Source organism: Bubalus bubalis, chromosome 14, assembly GCF_019923935.1.
Source record: "Bubalus bubalis isolate 160015118507 breed Murrah chromosome 14, NDDB_SH_1, whole genome shotgun sequence".
Lineage (NCBI taxonomy): Eukaryota > Metazoa > Chordata > Mammalia > Artiodactyla > Bovidae > Bubalus > Bubalus bubalis.
Window position 1 is genome coordinate 64,130,170 of NC_059170.1, and position 25,949 is coordinate 64,156,118.

At 43.8% G+C, this 25,949-nt stretch overlaps 1 protein-coding gene across 8 annotated transcripts in view; it reads right to left on the reverse strand.

The window, feature by feature from the left end:
• Positions 1-25,949, reverse strand: part of NRP1 (neuropilin 1) — a 148,936-nt gene that overhangs the window by 18,139 nt on the left and 104,848 nt on the right. For 5 of the 8 annotated variants that reach the window (XM_006063206.4, XM_025264450.3, XM_006063207.4 and 2 more), the window contains 5 exons: positions 22,683-22,827; positions 14,247-14,578; positions 8,743-8,887; positions 5,256-5,360; positions 35-94 (listed from right to left, as the gene is read on the reverse strand). In XM_006063206.4, coding sequence (XP_006063268.1) covers positions 35-94; positions 5,256-5,360; positions 8,743-8,887; positions 14,247-14,578; positions 22,683-22,827 — 787 coding nt within the window. The remainder of the gene's footprint in view (positions 1-34; positions 95-5,255; positions 5,361-8,742; positions 8,888-14,246; positions 14,579-22,682; positions 22,828-25,949) is intronic. The other 3 variants (XM_006063208.4, XM_006063209.4, XM_044928185.2) reach the window with 1 other exon arrangement.

Sequence of the window (25,949 nt, forward strand, 5' to 3'; positions counted from 1 at the left end):
TATGTGAATCAATTTTCTCTTTGGTATTTGATACCTGATTGTATAGTGCTGTCTATCACAGTTGGCTTCTCTGTGGTGAGCACAGTGGTACCACCTGAAACACAGAAAGAGTAACATACGAGATGAGAAAAAGCAGGATGATAAGTAATACACAGCAGAGAACGCTCTTACATACATCTGTTAAAGGCTAGCAGTTCCCTTAAATAACTCTTCTTTTAATTCCAGCTAGAGTAACTATCTCAAATTTTGCTCACCACCACACCAAGTTCAAAGAAACCACTATTTTTCACCCATTTATTCATAAAGCATCTAGACAGTATGGATAATTCCAGACTTCCTTCCAAGGGCATTCCTTGACTCCCAGACTAATCTACGATGCTCACAATGGCAACAAGGAAAAGCAAAGGCCTCCCAAGGTTCTTAGTGACTTGAGTATTAAACTTGACCTAGACCTCCAAGTTCAAATAGTTTCCCAAGGTTTCAGATGTGTGCCTTTTGTAGGGGAGGGTGTTGAAAGGCTGGTCCCCACCATCTATTTTAAAAACTGAAGGTTTAAAGTGGATAGCTGTAATTCCTCCTTTCTTTTGCTGCTGTGGTTGTTTATTTTTCCCAAGGACAAATATTCCGCCCAGTATGTAGCTTGGACAAGCTGCAGGGAAAGTGGAAGCGGGGGACACATTTCTTCACAGTCCCGAGGAGCTGGAAGACTGCACAAACAACACCCTGAACACTGTGAACTTTAATCAGTCTGGGTTGACTTGGAATACTTGATCCAAGGACGTCGTGGAAACTTAGATCTACATCTCAGCTTAAGTATCTTAGCTTAGCCATTTTCTGCCCTTTATCCTGAGACTTCTGTTTTATTTATTTATTTTGGCTTCCCAGATGGTGCTAGCGGTAAGATGCAGGCAAGAGACTCGGGTTCAATCCCTGGGTTGGGAAGATCCCCTGGAGGAGGGTATGGCTGCCCACTCCAGTATTCTTGCCTGGAGAATCCCCATGGACAGTGGAGTCTGGTGAGCTACAGTCCATAGGGTCGCAAAGAGTCGGACACCACTGACGTGACTTAGCGGCAGCAGCGGCAGGCAGCCCACAGGATCTTCACCAACCAGGGATGGAACCCACACCCCCTGCAGTGGAAGAGTGGCAGAGTCCTAACCACTGGACAACCAGGGAAGCCTGAGATTTCTGTTTTAAAGCCCTGTTCCTCAACTTGCCCAAACCACAAGCATCACTTGAATGCTTCCTGAAAAACTGGCTTATTGTTTACTACGTAGGTACTTGAGAAAGCCATTTCTCCTTATGTGCATCTGCCTTGCAGATAATGGTTGAGGATCATCTATTTGCTTTCCCAAGAGATAAAGTCCTAGGCAGACTCAGGGTAAGGACATGGGTGGGCTCATGCTGATCCTGGAACGTTTGGAGGTGGTTATGAGGTGCCACTGTACACCTTTCAATGCTATCATTCAATAAAGAGACTATGATCATTCCTATTCTGGCTGAGCCCTGGTCCTAACCTACAGCTCCCACGGGTCAGAAATCACCCAGCTCATGAATCAGAGAGCCATAAAACTGAGCTCCTGGAGTGGCCTGAAGATTTCTGAGCTCATCCACTGCGGCACCAAGTCGTGTTACCCTCGCTTGCTCAGTAAATACGCTGGATGAGTGGTCACACATGCATGTGCCCTCAACGAGGCAGGCGCTAGGAAAGGGAATTATATATATTATGGGTTAAGAAGGTGAATCTGTAATGGCAGAACTGGAGGGAGGCCAGAACGCATTAGCATTCCGTTCCCAGTGGTCTTACAGGAGAAAGACTCAAGGTGAAAACTCACTTTTTAAAACCGATACGCACTGTCAATTTTGTGAGAGGTTGGGAGCCAAATTCCACTGCCGGGTAGACACAGATCCAATGTGAAATCTGGCCTCCTGGTGCCTTTGAAGCCAATTGTATTATCTAATGACTTCAAAGGCATTTGCAAATGAGGAACTTCAAGGGTGAATTTTCACCTTGGCAAGCAAGCAAAGGAAAGCAAAATCTCTCTTTATTTCCATGTGTTTGGTGCAGTTCACTTGGAATTCAGTGTTGTTTAGAGGTAATGAGCATTTGGCTACAATACTTATCTCCCACTATGTCCAAATCGGTCACCCCTGGGAGAAGACATTAAAGTGACATCATCTGTGTTTAGGACCCAAACCTTAAGAGAACACTGATCCCAATTTCTAGGCTTCCACCCATCAGGGTGAAAGAAAGAATATTTCTGGTTTGGTTTCAAGGCACTAAGCATTCCAAGTTTGCAGCGGTGACCAAAACAGCAAGGAGGGTATGGACTTGCGTGTGAGTCCGGGAGGCAAGATGCTACTTGGGGAAAGATGCAGGGGTGGGGGAGGGCCAGGCTGCCTGCAATCACTGGTACCTGTTAGCACACCCTTCTTCAGAAAAGACTAACACAGAGCTTCATAGAGGAAATTAAGCTTTTAAAAAAGGACAAATTGGCCATGATGCAATAAACGAACATGAAGCATGAGAAGGCCTTCTAAGATCACCTTTTCTTTTTTTTTTTTAACTTTTTCTTTTATATTGGAGTGTAGTTGATTACCAAAGCTGCAATAATTTCATATGGACAGCAAAGTGACTGAGTTATACATGTACCTGTATCCTTTTCCAAATTCTTTTCCCATTTAGGTTGTCACATAATATTGAGCAGAGTTCCCTGTGTTGTACAGTAGGTTCTTATTGGTTAAAGAATCACCTCTTTTTAATGGTGGAATGAAGTTAACTTTATCAGTACCCCTAGAAGTTCTTATTATATGCACCTATTGATCAAATTATTAAGACAAATGTGCTGGCCTGAGAAAATGACATTTTGGGGGCGGGCAGGATAATACGTAAAAAAAACCGAGAATGCCCCTTTTTTTTCTATCTAAATAAATGATTGTATCCAACAAATGAGTTTAAACACTGTAAATAAATGATCACCTTGTACTTTTAAAGGATTGTCAGTGTTTCCAGTGGAAATGACCCATTTTCTGCGGTTTGCAGCTTGGTGCCATTCACAATTTGCTCGAGGCTAACAGACTTGCCCTATTTCATTCAAAGGCTTAGGTTTCAATTGATTCAGTCATGAAGCAATGCAAAAATGAGAAGGTTGGTTGTTCTGACGTGAGGAGTAAATCTGAGGCTTTGACTCTAATCAATATTAACTGACCACTTTAGGGTTTATAAAGGAAAGAACCTCTTCTCCAGAGGGTAATTGAACAGAAGAGTCTCTGATGACTGTATCCATTCCTTTTTATGAGGATTTTCACTACAGATGGGATGTGTGACTAGGTTTGCAAAAAGCCTAAGGTTTGCAGAGAGTGTTTATAGGCGACCTTGGGAAGGTTCTGTAGGGCCTGCTTCACAGGCTAGTACTCTTGTTTTTCGTATTAGCTGTAAGGTTTTCAGCTGGAGCTTGACATCTTACAAAGAAAAGGCCTCTGTCTTAATTAGATTATTTTTTGTGGCTTGTGGCTACTGAAACACAAGATTTATTTTCAAAAGCCCATAGCCATGTAATATTTATTGGCCATTTGACTGTAAGCGATTATTCTGGAAATTTGGAGGGAGAGAGCCTTAGGAGGAGGGATTTAAATGTAAACTCAGTTCATGGTACTAAACTTCTCAGCTAGATTTTACCTTTATTCCATCTCAGAGTAGCAGAGCAATCTTGCTCTTTCAGAGGAGAGGTTCTGAAGTAATTGGAAATGGGGGTCCCTCCAGATTTTACATTAATGCATTAGCCACTAACATGGCACTATTATGAAGTTACATGGGAACACCTTCAGTTTCGCCCACGGAAATGAATTACATGGGCTCTCTAGAGTCCCTTCTGGGTAAAAACACAGACTGCACCCAAGGGCTGCTGTTTAATGTAAAATGAGAGTCACGTGCTATAAGAAACTGGGTGGCAATAAAGGTCCCACAGCACCTTTGGCAACAACAGGGTGAAAATTCTAGGACTTTGGCCAGTTTCCAAATGGTGGAGTCCGACTTCCCCGTCTGCTTAATGTTTCCTCTGCCAGTCCAGGTGGAAGAGAAGGTCACTTTCTAGCTTTAGGATTTCAGACTATTCTGGAGTCATCCTCTAAACGAGTCAGTGAGGACACGGGACACGCCATCCCTGATACATCTGTTAGTGGTGATGTGAAATAGCAACGGATTCTGGCTTTCTAAATTTTAATGTAAAATGATTCACAAAATTCTAACTTAAAAGCTGCAGTTCAAATATAAGTCTAATTTCATCAGTTAGTTGAAGGATCCACTCAAACATTTTGATTCCTGTTTGAAAATAAATGTTCTCAAGTGTGTGGAGCATGTGTTAGGGTTGGGGTTGGGGGTGAGGGTTGAAGATGAGAATCAATTTATGTTACATATTGTTGTTTGTTATTGTTTAGTCACTAAGTTATGGAGAAGGCAATGGTACCGCACTCCAGTACTCTTGCCTGGAAAATCCCATGGGCGGAGGAGCCTGGTAGGCTGCAGTCCATGGGGTTGCAAAGAGTCGGACACAACTGAGCGACTTCACTTTCACTTTTCACTTTCATGCATTGGAGAAGGAAATGACAACCCACTCCAGTATTCTTGCCTGGAGAATCTCAGGGACTGGGGGGACTGGGGAGCCTGGTGGGCTGCCGTCTCTGGGGTCGCACAGAGTCGGACACGACCGAAGCGACTTAGCAGCAGCAGCAGCATTCGCTAAGTTGTGTCCGACTCTTTTGCAACCCCATGGACTACAGCCTGCCAGGCTCCCTGTCCATGAGATTTCCCAGGCAAGAACACTGGAGTGGGTTGCCATGCCCTCTTCCAGGGGATCTTCCTGACCCAGGGATTGAACCCAGGTCTACTGCATTGGCACATAGATTCTTTACCATTGAGCCACCAGGGAAGCCCAACCTCAGATACATTTAGCCATGGAGAAATTCTTATTCATTCAATGAAGACAATCCCGGCCCTTGACTCTGAAATGGCTTAAATTACTGTTTCGGATGGCTGTGACTTGGCAGGACAATTTGTTTACGCGATGACATGAGGAGATGAAGATGCATGCGTTCTGGCAAAGTTCCCTCCACCCTGATGCCTAGTGCCACGAGGATTTTCACACACACACACACACACACACACACACACACACACACAGAGGCGTTAATGAGCAGTTCCCAACTACAACATGAACTGAGATGCCACAGCAATGGGATGAAGATGGTTTCTGCACCTGTGAGCTGGAAGTCATCACCTGTTCCGCTGTGGCAGTTGGCCTGGTCGTCATCACATTCATCTACCAGGTTCCCATTGGGAGTGGTCGGCCCAGCTGTAGGTGCTGAAACAAGATCCAAGGATTATTTTCTCACACCTCTGAAATGTATTCTCCAGCCCCCTGGTTGTTGACTCTGCTAATGCTTTTGCAGAAAACTTTAATCTGCCCTAGGAAGGCCAGCAGGGTGGTGTGCCTGCCTCTCTTTCAGGAATGGAAGATACTTGGATTTTGCAGAAGGCACTGGGGACTGCTCTGTTTTGGTATTTGATTCCTATCTCCTTGGTAGACTTGGCTGCCTTCTCATTTCATACGTTGTTATCTACATAAACATCCTTTTTCTGAAAAGTTCCTGAATTCTCACTGGTTATTTATTCATGACCCTGGAGTTGAGAATTTTGATGATAGAGGTTTTGCTTGAACTGTTTTTCCTTTCATTTTCAAGGTGCTAGAGGAATAGATTGTCATGAATTCTTTTATATTCTTGATATTTACTCAGTTTATCTTGTAATCTTTTTCCCAAAAGGGAGTCTCAGTGTTCACTTTTAGGACAATGTTGTTCTTATTTATTTTTTTCACAGTGACTCCATTTCCCTCTAAGTAAGCGTCTGGGCTCGTGAGCGCTCCCTCCAGAGCAGGTGTCTGGGAGCTCCCGGGGGTCATGTTACCTTAACTCCTGGGGGACCACATTCCGCTGCCGGCAGGTATTCCCATAGCTCTGAGTTTGTAGTTGAAAAGTAGCCAGCATTAATCAAAGACTGCTTTTGAAGTTCTTTACGTTTAGTTCCATCTATTTTTTTTTCCCAGCCTGTTCCTCATTTTTGCAATCTGTTTAATATTTTACAGTTTTCGGCATTACATTTCACTTTACAAGACTTGAGATAATGGACAGTTCTCTTGATGTCTGAGAACCAGACAAGATGCTGGGAGTTGGGGGGGAGGTGGGGGTCTGTTCTCTAATAGCTTCTGGCCAGTTGGAATGTGCTGGTAACTGCTGCTTTCTCAATAAAAAATTGACACAGTTTTTCATTGTAGAGAAGGACTGAGCAGAGTTATAACAAATGGAGAAACACAGCTAGTTTCGACGTCCTCAACTGCCCAGGACACATACCAATAATTGCTAGGAAATCACCACATATAGGTAATGTCCACACTGTTTAGGCTATAAACTGGACTTTGTAACCTGTGGACACACAAGATTCTGGGTTCTGCTCATTGCCAACAGCGAATCAATAGCATCCTCTTCAGCAACCTTGATGCTTGCCTTTGCTAAGCTGCCTTTGCTGTTGGTTTTGTGCCACTTTGAAATGCTCTATTCATCTTGCTGGTTTTTCCACATTCCTTGTGGTATTTATAAAGGAGTTTTACATTGGACGTGGCCCAGGGTAGTACCTGGATTAAACTGAAAAAAGTAAAATGTGAGTCTTTAAAAAATTTTTTTAATTAACTTTTCTTTCTTTTTTTTTTTTTTTTTGCAGTGGATAAGCATATGGGATCTTAGTTCTCTGACCAAGGATTGAACTCATGCCCCCTGCAGTGGAAATGCAGTCTTAACCACTGGACCGCCAGGGAAACCCCCAAAGTGAGTCATTTTGTTGACCCAGTTTTACTACTTGAAAATATTTTATCTTCTGTGGTCCTCTAATTGTTTCTTAAATACAAGTCCTAGCCCCAAATAAGCTAGAGGCCCCAGAGATGGCTGGGTTCTACCTCATCCTTTTTTCCTATCCCTTTAGGCATCTCCTGTAGAACAAGGTACAAAGTTGATATTTAATAAGGGCCTGTTAATCATTTTAAGGAAGAAGAAAAACACTCCCTTTCACCAACTGTGTTAAAAAGCTTGGACAGTTCTTTCCCTGGACGCGGGTTCCTCACGTGGCTCGGGGCGACTTCCCCACTTTGCTGAGTGCCTGTGAACATCTGTAGTCAATCCCTTCACCACCATCGCGACCTCAGCACAGAGCTGACACTGGCAAACTGCCACCAGGCCCGGTCTTTTCAACCATCCATTCATCCCACCTCCTAAATCAGTGTTGCGTCCCAGAATCCAGGCTAACGTCCCGCAGCAGAGCAGCAGAGGCCCTTTTCCAGGTGACCACACTGCTCAGCACACTGAACCGATGTGTCTGCAGGTGGTTCGGTCTGCCCCAACCCTGTTTTTTCCTAGGCGTCTTTGCCAATGTCCTGGAACACGGTCATTCGTGGTCTGCGTTGACAGTGACGGGATAACTCAGGGGTCCTGGGACATAGCCACAGATACGGAAACAGCTACCCAAAAAAGAATGGGCCTGCTTTTAAATAAACACATAGGAAAGCAGCTATGAATTATTCACTAGGATGGTGATTCATAGCTTAAGATTCTTTAGTGCCTAAGAAATGTTTTATGATATTTAATGTGCTCAGGAATGTAATTATATTTGGGTAGCTTGAAACACAAATAATTTAGAAATCCCAAGAAGGTGATATTTAAAAAGCATCCTTCCAAACAACTTTGAGCATATGCTCAATGGATTAACATCTGGGTACCAACAATAGCCATTCTTTGCAGTAACCTAGAGGAAGACCTTTATGGGGATGAAAATGTTGGTATAAGGTTACTCATTTATGCCCAAATCGAAGGCAGATGGGAATTCTAGTGCACAAAAGCATTAAATAGTACACTAAGCAACCATCATATGATTTTTTTAAACATTCATCTCCTTCATTATGTGATTAAAAAAAACGCAGAGGACAGTGTAGTTCTGGGGTCAATGTGAGAACTGAATTTGTCCGTGACCTCCCTATGATAACCTAAGTTTATGCAGTCGTATCTTTAAACAGACCCCATTGTGCATTATATACATTATGTGATGTAAAGTTTGGTTTCTCTGCAGCAGTCTGAGAAATTTATCCAAGACAATGTCTCAATGTTTCGGTCTGTCAAATGCTGCTTCCTGCTAGTATGTGATGGTAGTCAGCGCTGCAGACGGAAACTTGGACCAGACACAGGCCTCTGAAGAACTCTAAGAAGGTCAAGGAATCTGTGGTTGCCAGGGGTTGAGGGAAGATGGGGATGGAGAGGGGCTTTCATTTTGGACCAATAGAAATCTTTTGTGACTAGACAGAGGCTGCTTGCATAAGCACCTGTCAACTACGACTACATACAAATGCGACTTGTTTATAATGGTGAATTTTGTTATGTGAATTTCACAACACATCATTTTTTAAAAACAGATCAGAGAACACCCCTCCACCCAGAATCTGAGGAGTGTTATGCAAACAACCCCCACAAAAGCAAGATGCAGAAGCACTGCTTCGTGCTGCTCACCGGGTGATGAGCCCTGCGCACAGCCAGGCACAAGAGACACAGGATCATTTGGTGGAAAGCTGGCAATCTGCAGCAGCACCGTCAGGGCCATAAGCACGTGAAAAAGGACAGAAAACATCTAGGGAAGCAGAGCGGGCTTACCTTCCACCTCACAGCCCAGCAGCTCCATTCGCAGCCCCAGTCCGCCGTGCGTGGCTCTCTCAGGGTAGATCCTGATGAACCGTGTGGAAAGGGGTGGAAAGGTCCGCAGCTCAGGTGTATCGTAGTTGTTGTTGCCTTCAAAAGACTGTGAAGAACGAGAACCAGCAGGTAATAACAAACCTTCCTTTCGGCAGAAGAGTCTCTCCTTGAGGACTCTTTAACAGGGCAGAAAAATGGACCTCATTCTACCACTTCACAGAAGGCTGACACTCCTACATGAGAATGGAAAAAAACAATTAACCTTCTCTAGGAAGTGACAGATGTTCCTTCTCAGAAACTCTGGAGGCCGCACTGAGGCTAGACCAGAAGCTAAGGATTTAATGAGACACATTTTTAAATGATAGGCTGATGTGCCTGGAAGAAGTGACAGTTTCACCATTTCCTTGAGGTGGAGGAAGAAAACTCAGGAAAGGAGCCTGCCTCTTCTCAGAGCTTATAATCGAGACTGTGTTTCCAATAACAACTCCTCTTACATTCTCTTGGATGAGTGGATCCTGGTTTTGCTAAAACTCCATCCTCAAGAAGTGCAAGGGGGCTTCTCTGGTAGCTCAGTGGTAAAGAATCCGCCTGCCAATGCAGGGAACACGGGTTCGATCCTTGGTCTGGGAAGATCCCACATGTTGTGGAACCAAGAAGCCTGTGCTCCAACCATTGAGCCTGTGCTCCAACCATTGAGCCTGTGCTCCAACCATTGAGCCTGTGCTCTAGAACCTGGGAGCTGCCATCACTGAGCCCACATGCCCTAGAGCCCGTGCTCCGCAACAAGAGAAAGTGAAGTCGCTCAGTTGTGTCCAACTCTTTGCAACCGACCCATGGACTGTGTAGCCTGCCAGGCTCCTCTGTCCATGGAATTTTCCAGGCAAGGATACTGGAGTGGGTTGCCATTTCCTCTTCCAGGAGACCTTCCCGACCCAGGGATCGAACCTGGGTCTCCCTCACTGCAGGCAGACGCTTTACCGTCTAAGCCACCAGGGAAGCCCGCAGCAAGAGAAGCCACTGCAATGAGAAGCCCACGCATGGCAACTAGAGAGGAGTCCCCACTAATGAAGACAAGCACAGCCAAAAGTAAATAAGTAAGTAAATTAAAAAAAAAAAAGAAGCTCGAGAAAGTCCTTTCCTGGAGGAGATAGTAAATTTCACATGGTGCAAGTGCTGCGTTACCAAGAACTTGGGTGATTCCAATCCCCTGGAACTGCCGTTGACTTATGCAGTCTCACCAGTGCAGACATCTGTAGATAAAAGAACTTCTCATCTCAGGAAAGTGACAGGGGTCCTGCTCCCTAAACGATGTTCAGATGCCTGGTTGCCCTGCAGTGAGTGAAGTGCATTCCTAACTCGACATCACTGTGACATGCTCAGGAGACCAGTCATTATTGCCCTGCTGCTGCTGGATTATTCTGCTCCCCTTTTTACACTGATGGGAAGCCCTTGAGTGGAATCATTGGAAAATGGAGCCATGGCTAGGCTTGTTTTCTTTTTCAAGAAATGGATAAGCCTCTCTGTATCCTCCTATCCCAGTATCCTTCCTAACTCTGTCCAGAATGGGAAGAGGGGAAGGGATTAGAAAAACCAAATTGCCTTGTCACTGGGACTGTCGTTTTATATATCGAGCACTGTGTGATGCTTACTGATGCAAGGCATTGTTCTACAGGCTTAAAATGTATTAACTCAACATAATCCTCAAGACAATTTCGAGAGGTAGGTTCTATTATTGTGTGAGTATTCAGTCACTCAGTCATCTATGACTCTTTGTGACCCCATGGACTGTACCCCGCCAGGCACCTCTATCCATGGGATTCTCCAGAATACTGGAGTGGGTTGCCATGCCCTCCTCCAGGGGATCTTCCCAACCCAGAGATCGAACCCACACCCCTTGTGTCTCCAGCATTGGCAGGCTGATTCTTTACCATTGAGCCATCTAGAAGTAAATTAATTGGCCTTTTCCAACTCAGAAAATCCTCTAGGAATCTAGAAGTACAGGGCTCATACCTTTCTGATTTTCTCAATTAAAGTCCCTTCTATCATTTTCAGGAGTAAATTCACTACTGGGGGCCCTTGCTTTCTTGATAGAACTGCAGTTGCTGCCAGTAATTGGGAATCTGACAGATATCATTGTCAGGCTCAATTAAGTGTTGTCAGTTAAGACACTAATTATAATGAAAACAGAGTTACTACACAGGCAAGTTCTATCTACATTAACATAGCTTCAACATTCCTAGGAAAAAAGCACTTATACCTTCGGAATCCCAGCTTCTTCTCCTACTTGTAGTGTAAATACATTACAAAGGTCATCAGTGATGAGCTGGGAAGAATATTAGCAAGGAAGTATCACATGGAACTGGGCTAAGTTTGCTAACATGACAATGTTTACAACATAACACTGTTTACAACATGTCTTTCTGTCCTTTTACTAATCATGCTTTAGAAGAAGAGGGCTTAGAGTATTTAGATATATTTGCTCCTGGAAAGACTAGTTGATTCAAAGACTCTGATGTACCTTGTCCATCATGTACCATTTAGGTATAGGAAATAAGGAGAGGACATAAAAGATTCCAAGTCTATCAAGGTGCTGTTTCATATCATAAAACAGACTGTTCACTTTACCATTACATAAAACATACTTGGCATCCTGAACAGGTAACCTTTACTTGCAAGTTCAAATATAGTATGTTTTAACTATTTTTGTGCAAAGTTACAAATACACACTGCTCCTAAATGGATGATTTAACCAGTTTCCTTTTTCATCTTGAAGATTTTATTCCAGGGGAAGGACATGTTAGGAATCACTTATTAGATGCCCTGCTAACAATTTAGAAGCTTTTATGGTTTAAATAAGGGGCTTCCCAGGTGGCACTACCTGGGAACTTGCCTACCAATGCAGGAGATGTAAGAGACACAGGTTTATCCCTGGGTCGGGAAGATCCCCTGGAGAAGGGCATTGGCAACCCACTCCAGTATTCTTGCCTGGAGAAGCCCATGGACAGAGGAGCCTGGAGGGCTAGTCCATAGGGTTGCAAAGAGTCAGACAGGACTGAAGTGACCTGGCACATAGAACATGGCTTAAATACATAGGAACATGATAATGATGGGTAAAATCATATTTTAGGAATAAGATCTGACACATTCAACCAATCTTGAACAGAGTTTTTTTGTTACAGTTGAAAGCTGGGTGCTGTTGGCTTCTTGTGAAAGCTACACGTGATGCCCTACAAGGGAGTGATAGCTTTAGACTTGACCTCAGATGAGTGGATAACAAAGGCCAGCAAGCACAGGGCGCATCCCACCCAGAGCATACGGTGACCTGTTTTCCGTCCCTTTTAGACCCCTCGTGCTGAAGAACACGCCACAACAGTACACACTCCCCTGTGACCGTGGCAACTTGTTGATTTGCAGCATATTCACACTCGGTGCTAAAGCCACAGGGCTCATGACTCCTCCGAAAAGACTGGCTCTTAGGGGAACTCCAGTTTCTGATGTTTATTTTACTTTTTCTTCCACCAAAACAAGAGGGGCAGACATAAAAGAGGAAAATGAAAGGGACACCAAAGAAAGTAGCTGCACATGGATTAAAAAAAACAAAAAAACGAAAAAAAACACTGGAACTGTTTTAGAAACCACAAGTTAACTAGGGGTGAGATGGGAGAGGAATTCTTACATTTCTGAGCAGCAGCATCCCTCTTGGTGCTCCGCCCACTGGAGCAGAGCACAACATGTGGGGACAGCCTCTGTGGAGCCCCCACATCTGGGCAGAGTGGGAGCTGGCTGCGCGGCCCGGTTTTGCTTCCCGCCTGCAAAGCCTTTGGCCCGGGTGACTATACCAAGCCATAATCCCACAGTCCCATTCTCTCCCATTCCCCAAATCTTTTCACAAAAGGAGTAGATCCTCAGCAAACAGGGGTGAAGAGGCTGGGACAGAAGGCCAATTGGGCTGGTGGTGAGAAGTATCATTAGCTGAATACAATACCCACATAGAGTTCTGCATACAGAACTGAATTTCTGAGGACTCTTCCTCATTTCAATCTGAAATCAGTTAATCTGAAATTTAGCTGATTTCTGAAATTAACTTCCTTATTTAATCTGAAATCTGTTTCCAGGTCACCCAGCATACTTGGGGTACCCTTTTCAGATTGGTGTTCTGTGCCCAAGAAATGCAAATACATGTAACCATGAGCCCCAGAAAACCATTATTACTACAGGATACTTGTGTTAAAAAAGAAAAATTATACCACATGTTCTGGGGAAGGCTGGAATATATCTTTTTTCACTAGATCATCAAAGGCCAGCTGCTTTTTAAAAGGTTCCAATGTATAAAAAATAGACTTAAGCATTATTCATGGTAGCCAAGTGTTAAAAGCAATGAAAGTGTTCATCAATGGATGGACATGTGGCCTGTATACATGATAGAATATTATTCAGCTTTAAACAGAAATGAAATTCTGATCCACACTACAATACTGGCTGAACCTTGAGGACATCATGTCAAGTAAAACAAGCCCATCACAGAGGTTAAATTTTGTATGCTTCCACTAAGAGAGGCTCCTGGAGTAGTCAAATTAATAGAAACAGAAATTGAAATGGTGGTTGTCAGGGGCTGGAAAATTATTGTTTAATGGTAAAGGAGTTTCAGTTTTGCAAGAAGTTTTAGAGATGGGTTTGCACAACAATGTGAGTGTACTTAACACTACTGGGCACTTAAAGGTTATGATGGGTATTTTTCTGTTACGTGGATTTCAGCCCAATTATGGGCTTCCCTGGTGGCTTGGAGAAGGCAATGGCAGTTGGTAAAGCCTCTACCTGCAATGCAGAGATCCTGGTTCAATCCCTGGGTCGGGAAGATCCCCATGAGAAGTAAATGGCAACCCACTCCAGTCCTCTTGCCTGCAAAATTCCACGGACTGGAGAGCCTGGTAGGCTACAGCCCATGGGGTCCCCAAGAGTCTGACACGACTGAGCGACTTCACTTTCACTTCTATGGAACTTTAGAAAATTGTACAGCCGTATAGAAAAGAAAGACTCTTTCATTCAATAAAAAGTTTAAAAAAATACATGTAACAAGGGATTCGTGGTAGAAGGGGGCTGGCAGCCGGTGTTCTCCAGAGACGATCAGAGGATCTCTCGGAGGGAGTGTGTGTTCCTACCGGGTTGCCCGGTGCCCATGTCCCCGCCCCCACTCTCACAGCCTCCCGCTCCCGAGCCTTGAGTCACCTGCTGTTTCCTGAAGGAAGGAAAGGTGACCAGCGATGAGACGCTCAGCCGCGCTTTTTGCATCCCATTCCTTTCTCCCCTGGCATCTTACAGACTCCGTCCCTCGCCCCCGCAGATCCCACGGCTTTCAGGAAATGAGAGATTTGCTTCCGCAGGAAGAGGCCAGGGTCCCTGATTCAAGTCAAGGCCGCCAGGGAGCCCCGCACCCCTTCCCTGCGCCGCCCCCGCCCAGGGCTCACCTTGGCCTTGCGCTTGCTGTCATCCATGATCATCTTCCAGTCCGAGCCGTTGTTGCTGTACCCGATCTTGAATTTCCTCATGAACACCTTGTTCTCCCGGTGCTTGCCCCCCTGAATGATGACTCCCCGCACAATCTTCTCCTCAGCGAGGTCCACCTGCAGCCACTCGTTCACGTACGGGTGGGGGGCGGGGGGCAGTGCCCAGCCCGAGCGGCTGGTCACCAGGCGGATGTTTTCAGGCATCCAGTTCCTGTCCGCTTGATTGGACGCTGTGATCTGGGAGTCGGAAATAAGTCCTGACACCATGCCCAGCATTCCAGAGCAAGGATAATCTAGGCGGGGAACGGAATAGACAAACGTAACATGATTTGAAGTCTCCATGCTGAGAAAGAGAATCTACCCTATTGAGTAAAAGCATGGACTGTCCCCATTCATGTACATTTGTAAATGCCTGGACCATCTGATATAAAACTAAAGCTCCCTCCACCACCCTCGCTCCTCTTTCTGCACTGCCCACCCTACACTCAACAGTCCAATTAAAAAATCTTCAATAAGAACCGTCATTTCATCCTTTCTGAGTTCTTCCAAGTGTAAAGTCAACCTATTTACTGTCCCTTTGGAATCGGAAGTTATTCTTAGATCAAGTACAGTCCATTAACTGGAGGTTCAGTTAATGGAGGGCTGGAATTGTGGAAATCAGTCATTCCAATAGCAGCAAAGTTGCCAAAACAAAAGCAAAAAGATACTGAGGAGATGAAGAGAAAGAAAGTGCTTGAGGCAGCTTGAAGAGGTAGGAGGGTCTCCCCACCCTAGGGTGTTGGGTCGAGCCTTTGAAATTAATGCTTATGGAGGGGGCCCATCTTCCCCCTCCCCGACCAGTGTCTTCCCCACCCCCGTTTCTAATTGCACCAGAATCCCATCCTCACCTTAAATGTCCCAAGCCCAAACAAGAACAGTCCTTTCCACTCAACACTGAATCTCTTTATCCAACTCTTTACTTTAATGGGTGGAATCACCCATCAGCTAGTTCCTGCCTAGTTATCTTTGTCTTTCTTGATTTTCCATTTTCCATTCCTGTTCTGCTACCAAAGCCTGTCATATTTTCATTAAAAAAAAAAAAAGTGTCCTCGATATGCCTTGCGAACTTCTTTTGGCATCACTGGATCTAAGGACTCGGGCTGACACACTGAATGACACTACCCTCTCAAACCCCAGTTTTGAGTCAACAACACCCATATCACCTTTCATAACTTTGTTTTTGCAGTGTCAGTCTCATGCTCAAGAATCTTGCATTGCTAAGGAAAATAAACCAAAGGACAGATATTGCATGACTCTCCTGAAATGAGGTGCCTGGAAGAGTCAACTCCATAAAGACAGAAAGTAGAATGGTGGTTGTTGGAAGCTGGGGGCAGGAGGGAATGGAGAGTTAGTGTTCCATAGGTACAGAGTTTCAGGGGTACAGAGTTTGTTTGCGATGATGAAAACGTTCTGAAGGTGGATTGTGGTGATGGTTGCACACTAATGTGACTCTTGAAGGCAATTAAATTGTGGACTTAAACATGGTTAGAATGGTAAACTATGTATATTTGACCACAATAATGAGAAAGAGCTTTGAAAAATCTCCCTGGCTTTCCATTATTTATGGTATGCTATAAAACAGTCTCTCTCTGGCTTTCAACACCCTCATTTTGGCTTCATCCTATTTATCTAATTTTATTTGCTATTACTGACAGGAATCTATTTTCTTCCCATATACCATAGAGATAACTCTCATCATTGCCTTTGTCCAAAATGTTCCTGCTGTCCCCTTATCATGTGGACGGAGGTAAGTTCTGCCCAAACATTCAAATCCAGCTTACGACTGTTCCTAAAAACTTCTCAAACGATTCTCGCCTGTATTCTGAACTCTCCCTTCTCAGAAATATGCCTACATGTACAGGAAGCAGCACAGAGCTTAGCATTAAGCTATTCTCTCCATGTTTTAAGATTGGGAATCGTGTCCATAATCAGATTGTAAATTCATCCAAGACCATGAACAGCATCATAGATCTTGCTAACCTTCTACAGTAGACCAAGGAGCTTCTGAGCAGAAGGGGAGTATCAATCACTGATTAATTGATTGGTGGCTTCATAACAAAATGTTAAACACTTCAGTTATTCTCTTTTCAAAATTGTACATCTCCATCCAAGACATGCCAGGAAGAAGAACTTATTCTTCTTTTTAACAACCCCGTTCTGCATAAATCAAAATTCAGCTGAAAATGTAACCATTGTAAATGAGAGGTATGTGTCTAATGCAATTAAGCCTTCTCCGTGTTATCAGCTGACCCTTGAGAATGAATTAGACACTTTCTAATTCAGACATTTTCTGAATCAGATGCTTACCACCTGAGTTCTACAGTTCAGATCATGTCATTTCTTTACTTAAAACATCAGTGCCTGCTCATCTAGGAATTATGCACCTACTTTCAACCTCGTGTGCCAGGCTTTTGGTACCATGGCCTTGCAAGCCTCTCCTCAATGAAGGAGAACTCCCTCACCTCTGTGTAGTGGTACTTGGAGGCTTCCTCTCATTCTATCCCCTCCACTAAAGAATTTCCCATCACTTTGCCCTTCCCACTATCTTAAAATTTTGACCTGTTTTCAAATTTTATGTTAAATATCCAATTTTTCTGATCTCTCCAACTAGACGTGGTTTTCCTTTTCTGGGACTCTCCCTAGCTCTCCACCTGCATGTCTCAGATATGTTGACCATATTCAGTTCCTTGCGTTGCTTGCTTGCTACCTGCCTTCCCAGATTTTAAGTTCTTTGAGACTGTGAACCAAGTCATATTAAAAACTTTTCTATGAGTCCTTGTGCCCTGCTTTATCCGTGGTATTTGCTCCACAAATATTTGTTGAATGAATCAGCTTATTAACACAATAAAAGGCAGCTGCCATTCTCCCCAAGCACCCTTTCCTGTAATTCAGCCGCAGTATTTGCTTCAGGCTGGGGTCTGGAAACCAAGAATAAATTCAATGGGGATTATGAAAAGATTGACAAAAGCGATTTTACTGAGGGTCTATGAAATTATAGTGTTAAAAATAGAAGTCGAATTTTTGGTCACTGTGGTCACACCTGTCTGACTCAAAACTGACTTTTGTGAAGAAAATGTGTAGCTGGTAATCCGTACCAGATGTTACTCTTCAGAGAAAAACAAAATTAACTTGAATACTGTAAGGAGAGAAGAAGCTCTACCAGAGGAATGTCCCTTCTCTAATGCAGAGTTGCAGGGGCACGGTCCTTGCATCCACAAGCCTCCTGAGGCCAGCCTGCATCGGCCAACGCAGCCGTCCTGCAGTCAGATGGCCTCGTCCAAGATCAAGGAAGAGGCACCCTGACTTGCCTTTGACTCAAAACCAGTGACTCACTGTTAACCACGGTTAGGAGAAAGATTCCACTAACAATTCAAGGTTCGAAGGAGATGCTAGGTTCTAGCTCTGTTCATCCACAGCAGGCTGGTTCAGTGTGCCTTGGTTAAAGCCTGGCTCCATCGCACATCCTTTGGAAACAGTGTTGCCAGATTTAGCGAACAAATAATCTAAAACAGCAACACCAGAAACCCAGGGTGCCAAACTAAATTCAAATTTCAAATGACAACAAGTAATTTTTCAGTATGGTAGTGGTGGTGGTTTAGCCGCTAAGTTGTGCCAAACTCTTGAGACCCCATGGACTGTAGCCTGCCAGGCTCCCTTATCCATGAGATTTTCCAGGCAAGAATCCTGGAGTGGGTTGCCATTTCCTTATCCAGGGGATCTTCCCGACCCAGGGATTGAACTCACATCTCCAGCCTTGCAGGTGGATTCTTTATGGCTGAGCTTCCACTTGGAAGCGTTTGTCCCAAATACTGAATGCGGAATATACTTACACTAAAAAGTTCTTTGTCATTTATCTGCATTAAATTGAACTGGACATTCTGCATTTCACTTGGCAACCTTGTTTAAAAAACATAAAACCAATCCTAGATGGGAGGGGGAAGTGAATTTTGTGATGGGGAATTAGGTGGTTCTTTTCTTTTTGAATTGAAACACAATTGATGTACATTACATTAGTTTCAGGTATACCCCACAGTGAGTTGATATTTGCATATATTATGAGATGATTACCACTCTAAGTCTAGTAACCATCTGTCCCCATACAACGTTTTTACAATACTATTGCCCATACTCCTTATCCTGTGCAGTACATCCCTGTGGCCTTATCTGGAAGTTTGTAAACTTAATTCTCTTCACCTATTTCACACACCCTCACCTCCTTTCCCCTCTGGAAGTGGTTATCTTCATTGATATTATTTTACAATAAAATCTCTGAACTGAGACTTAACGGGAAAATAGAAATACTGGTAAATCAAATAGTTAACTGTTTTTCAAGGAATGAGAAGACAATAACTGCATTTGATGGGTGAACCTGAATAAGCATAATTTAATCTTCCCTGATGACTCAGAAGGTACCTATGGATGTTGGAGGGCTCGAGATCATCCTTGCAAACTCTGCTCAACACAAGCACACACCGACCTGTGCAGAAGCCCCAGTTCATTAACTTTTGGTAAACGAAAAAGCCCACATGGTCTGCAGTGTGTTCTTAGACAGCAAGGGCATCTTCACCAGTTTCTCTTTCAAAATGATGAAGCCTGCCTTGTCCAAATAATGCAAATGCTCCTCTGTGAATCACCTACAAAGCAGGATGACATGTTCCAATTCTGTTCTCCTTATCTCTCTATATGGTGACCCATTGTTGTACACTCTGGTTATTACAGGATTACTATGTTTCTAGCAAATAATTTCTGAACAGAAAAATTGGGTTAGACCTTGGGAGCTCTGGAGACTATTCTCATGGTAACTTTTAATTCAGTGTTTTGTTTTTTTTTTTTTTTAATCCTGATTGAGTTGGGGCTTGCCTGCTCTAGAGGAGAGGGTCAAATTTTGCAATCCAGTCTCTTGTTTGTAGGAAAACATGGATAAAGCTTCAATTCATTAATTTGCTCATTCACTCGTAAAAAAAATAAGTGTGTCCAGTGTATTATGTTCCAGGCACACAGGACACAATGGAAAAGAAGACAAACACGACCCCTGCTTTCATGGAGCTTCCAGACTCACAGGAACCCTGCAGTCTCGTGCTTTTTTCTATCAGTCTCCACTGAGGGGGCCATGATCTCTAAAAGATAAAAATTATCTCCTCTGGTAACACTGAGCAAACACTGATATCATTGTCTCATTAGAGGTTCTGTTTGCTGGGGCCTGTTGCAGGTTCAACTGATTGAGCACCATGCACCGTTTAACATACCAGGTACTGTTTAGTGAGCACTTACTCTAAGCCAAGTGTTATAAGCATCCTTTCACTTAATCTTATTACAGCTGAATCAAGTTACTCTTAGTGACCAGAAGATGGAGATCAGAGGGACCATGAGTCTTGTCCTTGGTCATTCAGTCACTAAGTGGACAGCCCGGAGTGAAGCTTGGATATGTCTATACACCTTCTCTTTGTGTGACCATCGTTATGAAGGCTGGCCTCTCTAAAAACCTGCCTTGATCAGTTATTTGGAGTTTGTAGTTGTCTTATTAGAGAAAAAGTATCCAAAACATATTAGGGGTCATGATTAAGAGGGTGGCAGTATGTAATTTGAAAAAAAAAAAAGAGCTACTTAAAATAATTGTAAAACAGAGCAAATCAAATGTGAAAATATTAAAACATGGTACTTCAGACATTTGTGCTGTGCTAAGTCACTCAGTCATGTCTGACTTTTTGTGACCCCCCTGGACTGTAGCCCACCAGCCTCCTCTGTCCATGGGGATTCTCTAGGCAAGAATACTGGAGTGAGTTGCCATGCCCTCCTCCAGGGCATCTTCCCAACCCAGGGATTGAACTCAGGTGTCCCACACTGCAGGCAGATTCTTTAACGTATGAATCAATAGGGAAGCCCATGAATACTGGAGTGGGTAACCAATCCATTCTCGAGGAGATCTTCCCGACCCAGGAATTGAACCAGGGTCTCCTGCATTGCAGAAGGATTCTTTCCCAGCTGAGCTACCAGGGAAGCCCTACAGACAGCTATGTTTGCTTAAATAAGTAGGCCATTTGACTGTTTTAAAAAATCCAATAGTTTCCCTTGTTTATATATAAAGACTCATGCTCCTAGAATTATCTCTCAGGAAAATCCTTGTGAAAATGAGAAACAGCAATTCAGGCTTAAACAAGTATTTTGTTTAATCAAAAGGAGAGCCAGAAATTCAGAATTCACACTAATACATTTATGACGTTTACCTTTTTTTTTTGGTACAGTGACATGAGAATAGGTGGGAGGAATGGGACAGAAATTTCCACCCTGCCCTCAAATGGCCTTGTTTCTATGAATTTAAAAGTAGTTGCTTACATTTGTAATGCCCTGAAAATGACCTAGAGCCTTCTCTCCTGTATCTGCTGATCAAGAATAAAGCCAAGGTTATATCTAACCCTACCCTGCCCCTTTTCTCCCTCCAAACCTCTATCCACCCAATGCCTGCCTCCAAGGCCTTGAACTTTGTAAATATTTAGATTCTAAAACAATAAACAAGTCTGTCTCTAAGATGGAAATAAATAAAATTTGGGGAACAGATCAAATGTCAGTTTTTACTTTCCAAAATGGGCTGTACTGTAAACAAATGTAATTTTTTTTTTCTCCTTAGTTAGCTTTCTTCAAATTGCTTGTCATTTCATGGAAAATTGCCCAGGTGATTTTTTTTTTCCCTTCAGAAGTCAGTACTTTCCTTCTCTAAAAGTAATTGTACTAAACAGGATAAAAATAAAAACAATAGTGTTGGCGTTGATGGAATGAGAAATTAAATGCTCTCAATATGTACACTAACATCACATGAAAGATATTTGACAGACTTTAAACGTTATTCACCTTTAGTTACTTTGTAGTGAATAAGTTACTGATTCTGTTTTTGAAGTTTTTTTGCATTCTATGGAGGTTACATCGTACTTTTTTTAATGAAAAATTTGTAGCTTACTTACTTACAAGGAAAGGTATTTGAAATGTGCTATTTACTTCAGAAGACAGAGTAGATGTACAGGACGAGTAAGAGCAGTACTGGTTGCCATAGAAACACAGTGAGACTAACTGGATCCTTCTTCTACTTCCTGCTCCGTCCTGACCTGCCTACCTTTTTAGCCACTTAATCGCCCAGTACCTCATCTTCAACTCTCAAGTGGATATAATCCACCTACTTCTTCCAAATTTAAAAGAGACTCTTAAAGTCCTATTAACGTCAGAAGAAATAAACTCCAAAACAAGAAATATTGACAAATCGATTTCTAATATTGATGTTAGCATATGCATTCAATGAAAGATAGACATGTATTGAGCCAAAACCTAAGAGAAAGTTGTCAGGGCAGTTAGTGAGTAAAAGGAGAATAAATTAACTCCATAAATTAAACTCCTCCTGAACTGTCGCTAATGAGGTCACCTCTAGGCTTCAAGATTTAAAAGACATGTATACACTGCTGCTGCTGCTGCTGCTAAGTCGCTTCAGTCGTGTCCGACTCTGTGCGACCCCATGGACTGCAGCCTACCAGGCTTCTCCGTCCATGGGATTCTCCAGGCAAGAACACTGGAGTAGGTTGCCATTTCCTTCTCCAGTGCATGAAAGTGGAAAGTGAAAGTGAAGTCGCTCAGTCGTGTCCGACTTTTAGCGACCCCATGGACTGCAGCCTACCAGGCTCCTCCATCCATGGGATTTTCCAGGCAACAGTACTGGAGTGGGATGCCATTGCCTTCTCCCATGTATACACTACCATGTGTAAAACAGATAGCTAGTGGGAAGCTGCTGTACAGTACAGGGAGCTCAGCTCCGTGCTCTGTGATGGCCTACAGGGTGGGATGGGATATATGTATACATCTAGCTGATTAACTTTGTTGTAGCAGAAACTAATACAACACTAAAGCAATTATACTCCAATTAAAAAAAAAAAGACAAAGCAGGTGAAGAACATTTCAAGCAACAGTTATATATTGTAAACCTACTAAGTACTAGTCAGTATGGAATAACCAGGAGATGGAGGATGAAAGGAAAGGTATTTGTCTTCCTGGAACCTGCCTAGTGGAAAGACACCACTTGTAAATACCTACCACATGCCAGCCTGTGTAAGCGCTTCATATTCACGAGCTAATTCATGATCACAATAACCCTGAGTGGTGTACACCATGATGCCTGTTTTCCAGGTGAGATGACTAAGGCTTTGAAAGGTAGTAAACAGTGAGTAAGTAGGACAAGTAGGATCTGAACTCACTTTTGTCTAAATCCAAAGCATATGTTCTTAATTATCAAATGAAAATGACCAACCCCATTTATATCCAATTACTCTCCCTATATTTAAACATTGACATAGATAAAAACCAGGTGATCTTCCATCTTACCTGTTATCTTGCAGCCATAGACTTCAAATCTCATAGAGATGCCAGTTTCCCAGGTCACAGGTTTGATTCGGACAAATCGAGTGATCAGGGGTTTGGGAAAAACTCCAATCACTACATCTGTGGGGTTGGTGTTTCCATGAAAGATCTAGATGGAAGAAGAAAGAGCCCTTTAAATAACAGACATTTCAGATTAAAAACAAATGCAAAAATATTTTCACAAGTGCTTGTCAAATTGTTTACAATCTCTTCATTGTTTACCATGGTTGAGGTGGTGTTAATAACTTGTCATGTTATTTTTCCAAATGATGGCAATCAGATAAGAACCATGTCTAAGATAGAATGTTGTCCTAATCATCTATTCAGTTTTCCGAGAGGATTTTTGTTTTTTATTTGCTAAGTTGTGTCCTACTCTTTGCAACCCCATGGACTATAGCCCACTAGGCTCCCCTGCTCATTGGGATTTCCCAGGCAAGAATACTGGAATGGGTAGCCATTTCCTTCTCCAGGGGATCTTCCTGACTCAGGGATTGAACCCACATCTACTGCATTGCAGGTGGATTCTTTACCGCTGAGCCACCAGGGAAACCATATAGAATGTTGTCCTAGTCAATTTTTCTGAGAGGATAGAGCCTCTAAAAGTATTATTATAAGGATAGCATTTGTTAAAGAATACGTGCAATTATCTAAAAAAGTGGGAAAATGATTAACATTATCAAAAGAACGTACAGAATACGGTGGACATTTCATGGGAACTTTCACTGTTTTACTTTCCCAGGAATTTCCCAAAGGAGTGCTTTTTGAGTTCAATGTAGGATCTGGCTATTTGAAAATTCTAGGTTATGTTCAGCTCTAGGTCAAGGAGCTTCCTCCCTTTGAACTCCATTTCTTGATGGAAGATCTTATATCTGACATGAATGAATGACTCTAATTTTTTTTTTTGGTTGGGGGGGTGGTTGTTGGTAAAAGTATGTGTCGGTGGTCAAGATCAAAACTGAATTATACATAATATGTAATGGAGAATCAGTTTTCCCAGGGCTTCTGTTTCTTGTTTTAAAAATGAGTCATTTTCTTCTAAGAAAGATGAGGCATGTAGCTGCGGTGTAATGAGTGCCAGTCACGAACTGGTTTCCCACAAGTATCCGTGGGGGCTGCTCAGCCTGGGCATGATGCCACACAGTGTCCTCTGGTGACATCTCCGAGGAGCAGGGGGCTGTCTGCCATGTGGAACCCTCTGCCACTCGACTTGTCTCAGGTGGGACTGAAAGCCTCCTCATCCCTGGATTTTACCCTAGCTTACAGTGGAGACAGCTGTGTAAAAAGTACCGTGTCTCAGACATAGGCCTTGTGTAGCTAGAGCACCACGGGGGCCATCAGAGGCGTAGAGACTCCCTGGCGAGTCTGCAGAGGAGGACCACCATCCCCGGGGAGAAGGAGCTTATGGGTCGGACTGAAGTTCTTATTGCATTTAGCCTAAGAGCCCTGCTCCATGGGAGGCAGTCAAGCATTTTACTAAGTCCGACGTTAGCCAGATCCCTCTCTGGAGACAATGTAGTATCGGAATTTATCCCAGCCTGTGATGGCCTTTATTTGTTTGCTGTTTTAAATGAATATGTATTTACTTAGTACTTCTGGCTGTGCTGGGTCTCTGTTGCTGCGTGGGCTTTTCTCTAGTTGCTGCTCACGGGCTACTCCTGGCAGTGTCTTCTCCTGTTTTGGAGCACCGGTTCTGGGGCCCACGGGCGTCAGTAACTGCAGTGTGTGGGCTCAGTAGTTGTGGTACCTGGGCTTAGTTGCTCTGTGGCACGTGGGATCTTAGTTCCCCGATCAGGGATCAAACCCATGTCCCCTGCAACGGAAGGTGAATTTTTAACCACTGGACTACCAGGGAAACCCTGTGATGGCCTTCAGATTTCTGTCCTACTTCAGCAAATCTCTCTGGGCAGCAATCTATGTGAATGCGTTTTTGTGTCCTGCTGAATAAGGGGACCTGCCTGAAGGGGCAGAGTTTCCCAAGCGAGTGTTTCAGGGGCCAGGGGGGTCCACTTCAGGGAGGGACCACAGGCTGGCTTACCCTGAGGACGTTTTATGTTTCCTGAAAACCAGGTGAGAACACACAAGCCACCAACAGAAAAAGGCTGCTGCATCTGTGGTCAAAGGTGGTCAAAGGCCACTGCTGCTGAGGTGCGTATGGCCAGCTCTCCCCAAGGAACGGAGGGAAGGGGCATGCTGAAAGACCCCAAAGTACAGAGCAAGGCAGCAAGAGCTGGACTCCGGGTGGATGTGGGGATTTCATTCAGGTTCAGTGAAAGGGCTCACACACACACCCAGTCTTTCCTGACCTTTTATTCTTTCTGCCTCCTATTCCAGAGCCCCTCTGTGTGCCAAGGTGACACTGATTGTGAGCTGTGTCCACGTCAGACACCCCCATGGCCCCAGTGCACTCTCCACACCCACATGCGGACACCTGTGGGCCACGCTGAGGAGGGGACTTGGATAAAGAGCGCTCACTGATTAAAGAGGCGGCCTGAGAGCTGAGTCAGCCCTCCCCACTCCCTCCGGGTTCTTCTGTTGTCGGTGTGTCCTTGGCATTAGTGCTTTTTCATTTGTGTGAAACTAAAGCAGGCCTTCAAAAAAATGACTCCAAAACAAAAACAAGCCATGACACTCAGGGTCAGAATGTACTCAGTGGATCTGCACCAATAGTGACTGTGAGGGATTTTTTCCCAAGATGCAGGATCCGCTGCATGTCCTCTAGGGCAGGACAGCGGCCTTGAGCTGGCCGCTCCACAGAACTTACCTCCCTCAGACGGCTGCATCTCTATGGCTGCAGCCTTCCTGCCTGCCCTAAGTGAGAGTGGCAGCTTTGCAGCTAGTCAGAGGGTAGTTTTTTCTTTCTTTCTTTTTTTCGGGCATGTGGGATCTTATTTCCCCAACCAGGGATCGAACCTGTGCCCTCTGCATTGGAAGCTCAGAGTCTTAACCAGTGGACCACCAGGGAAGTCCCTCAAAGTGAGGAAGGCCCTCTCATTTCACACCAAGGAGGCCTTTCTCAGTTCCAGACCCAGAAGGAGACATTTAAGCCCATACATGCTCCAAAGAGAGACAAGGACATGTTAATTGTCTCTTCTGGAACCCAGAACTCCAAATTACCTGGATCTTTGCTCTCATTCTCATCAATTCTGCATGTTTCACTCAGCCTCCAGGGCAAGCTTTTAATTTCGGGGAAATGGCAAGCACGAGCTCTCAGTAATCTCTTGATTAGTAATT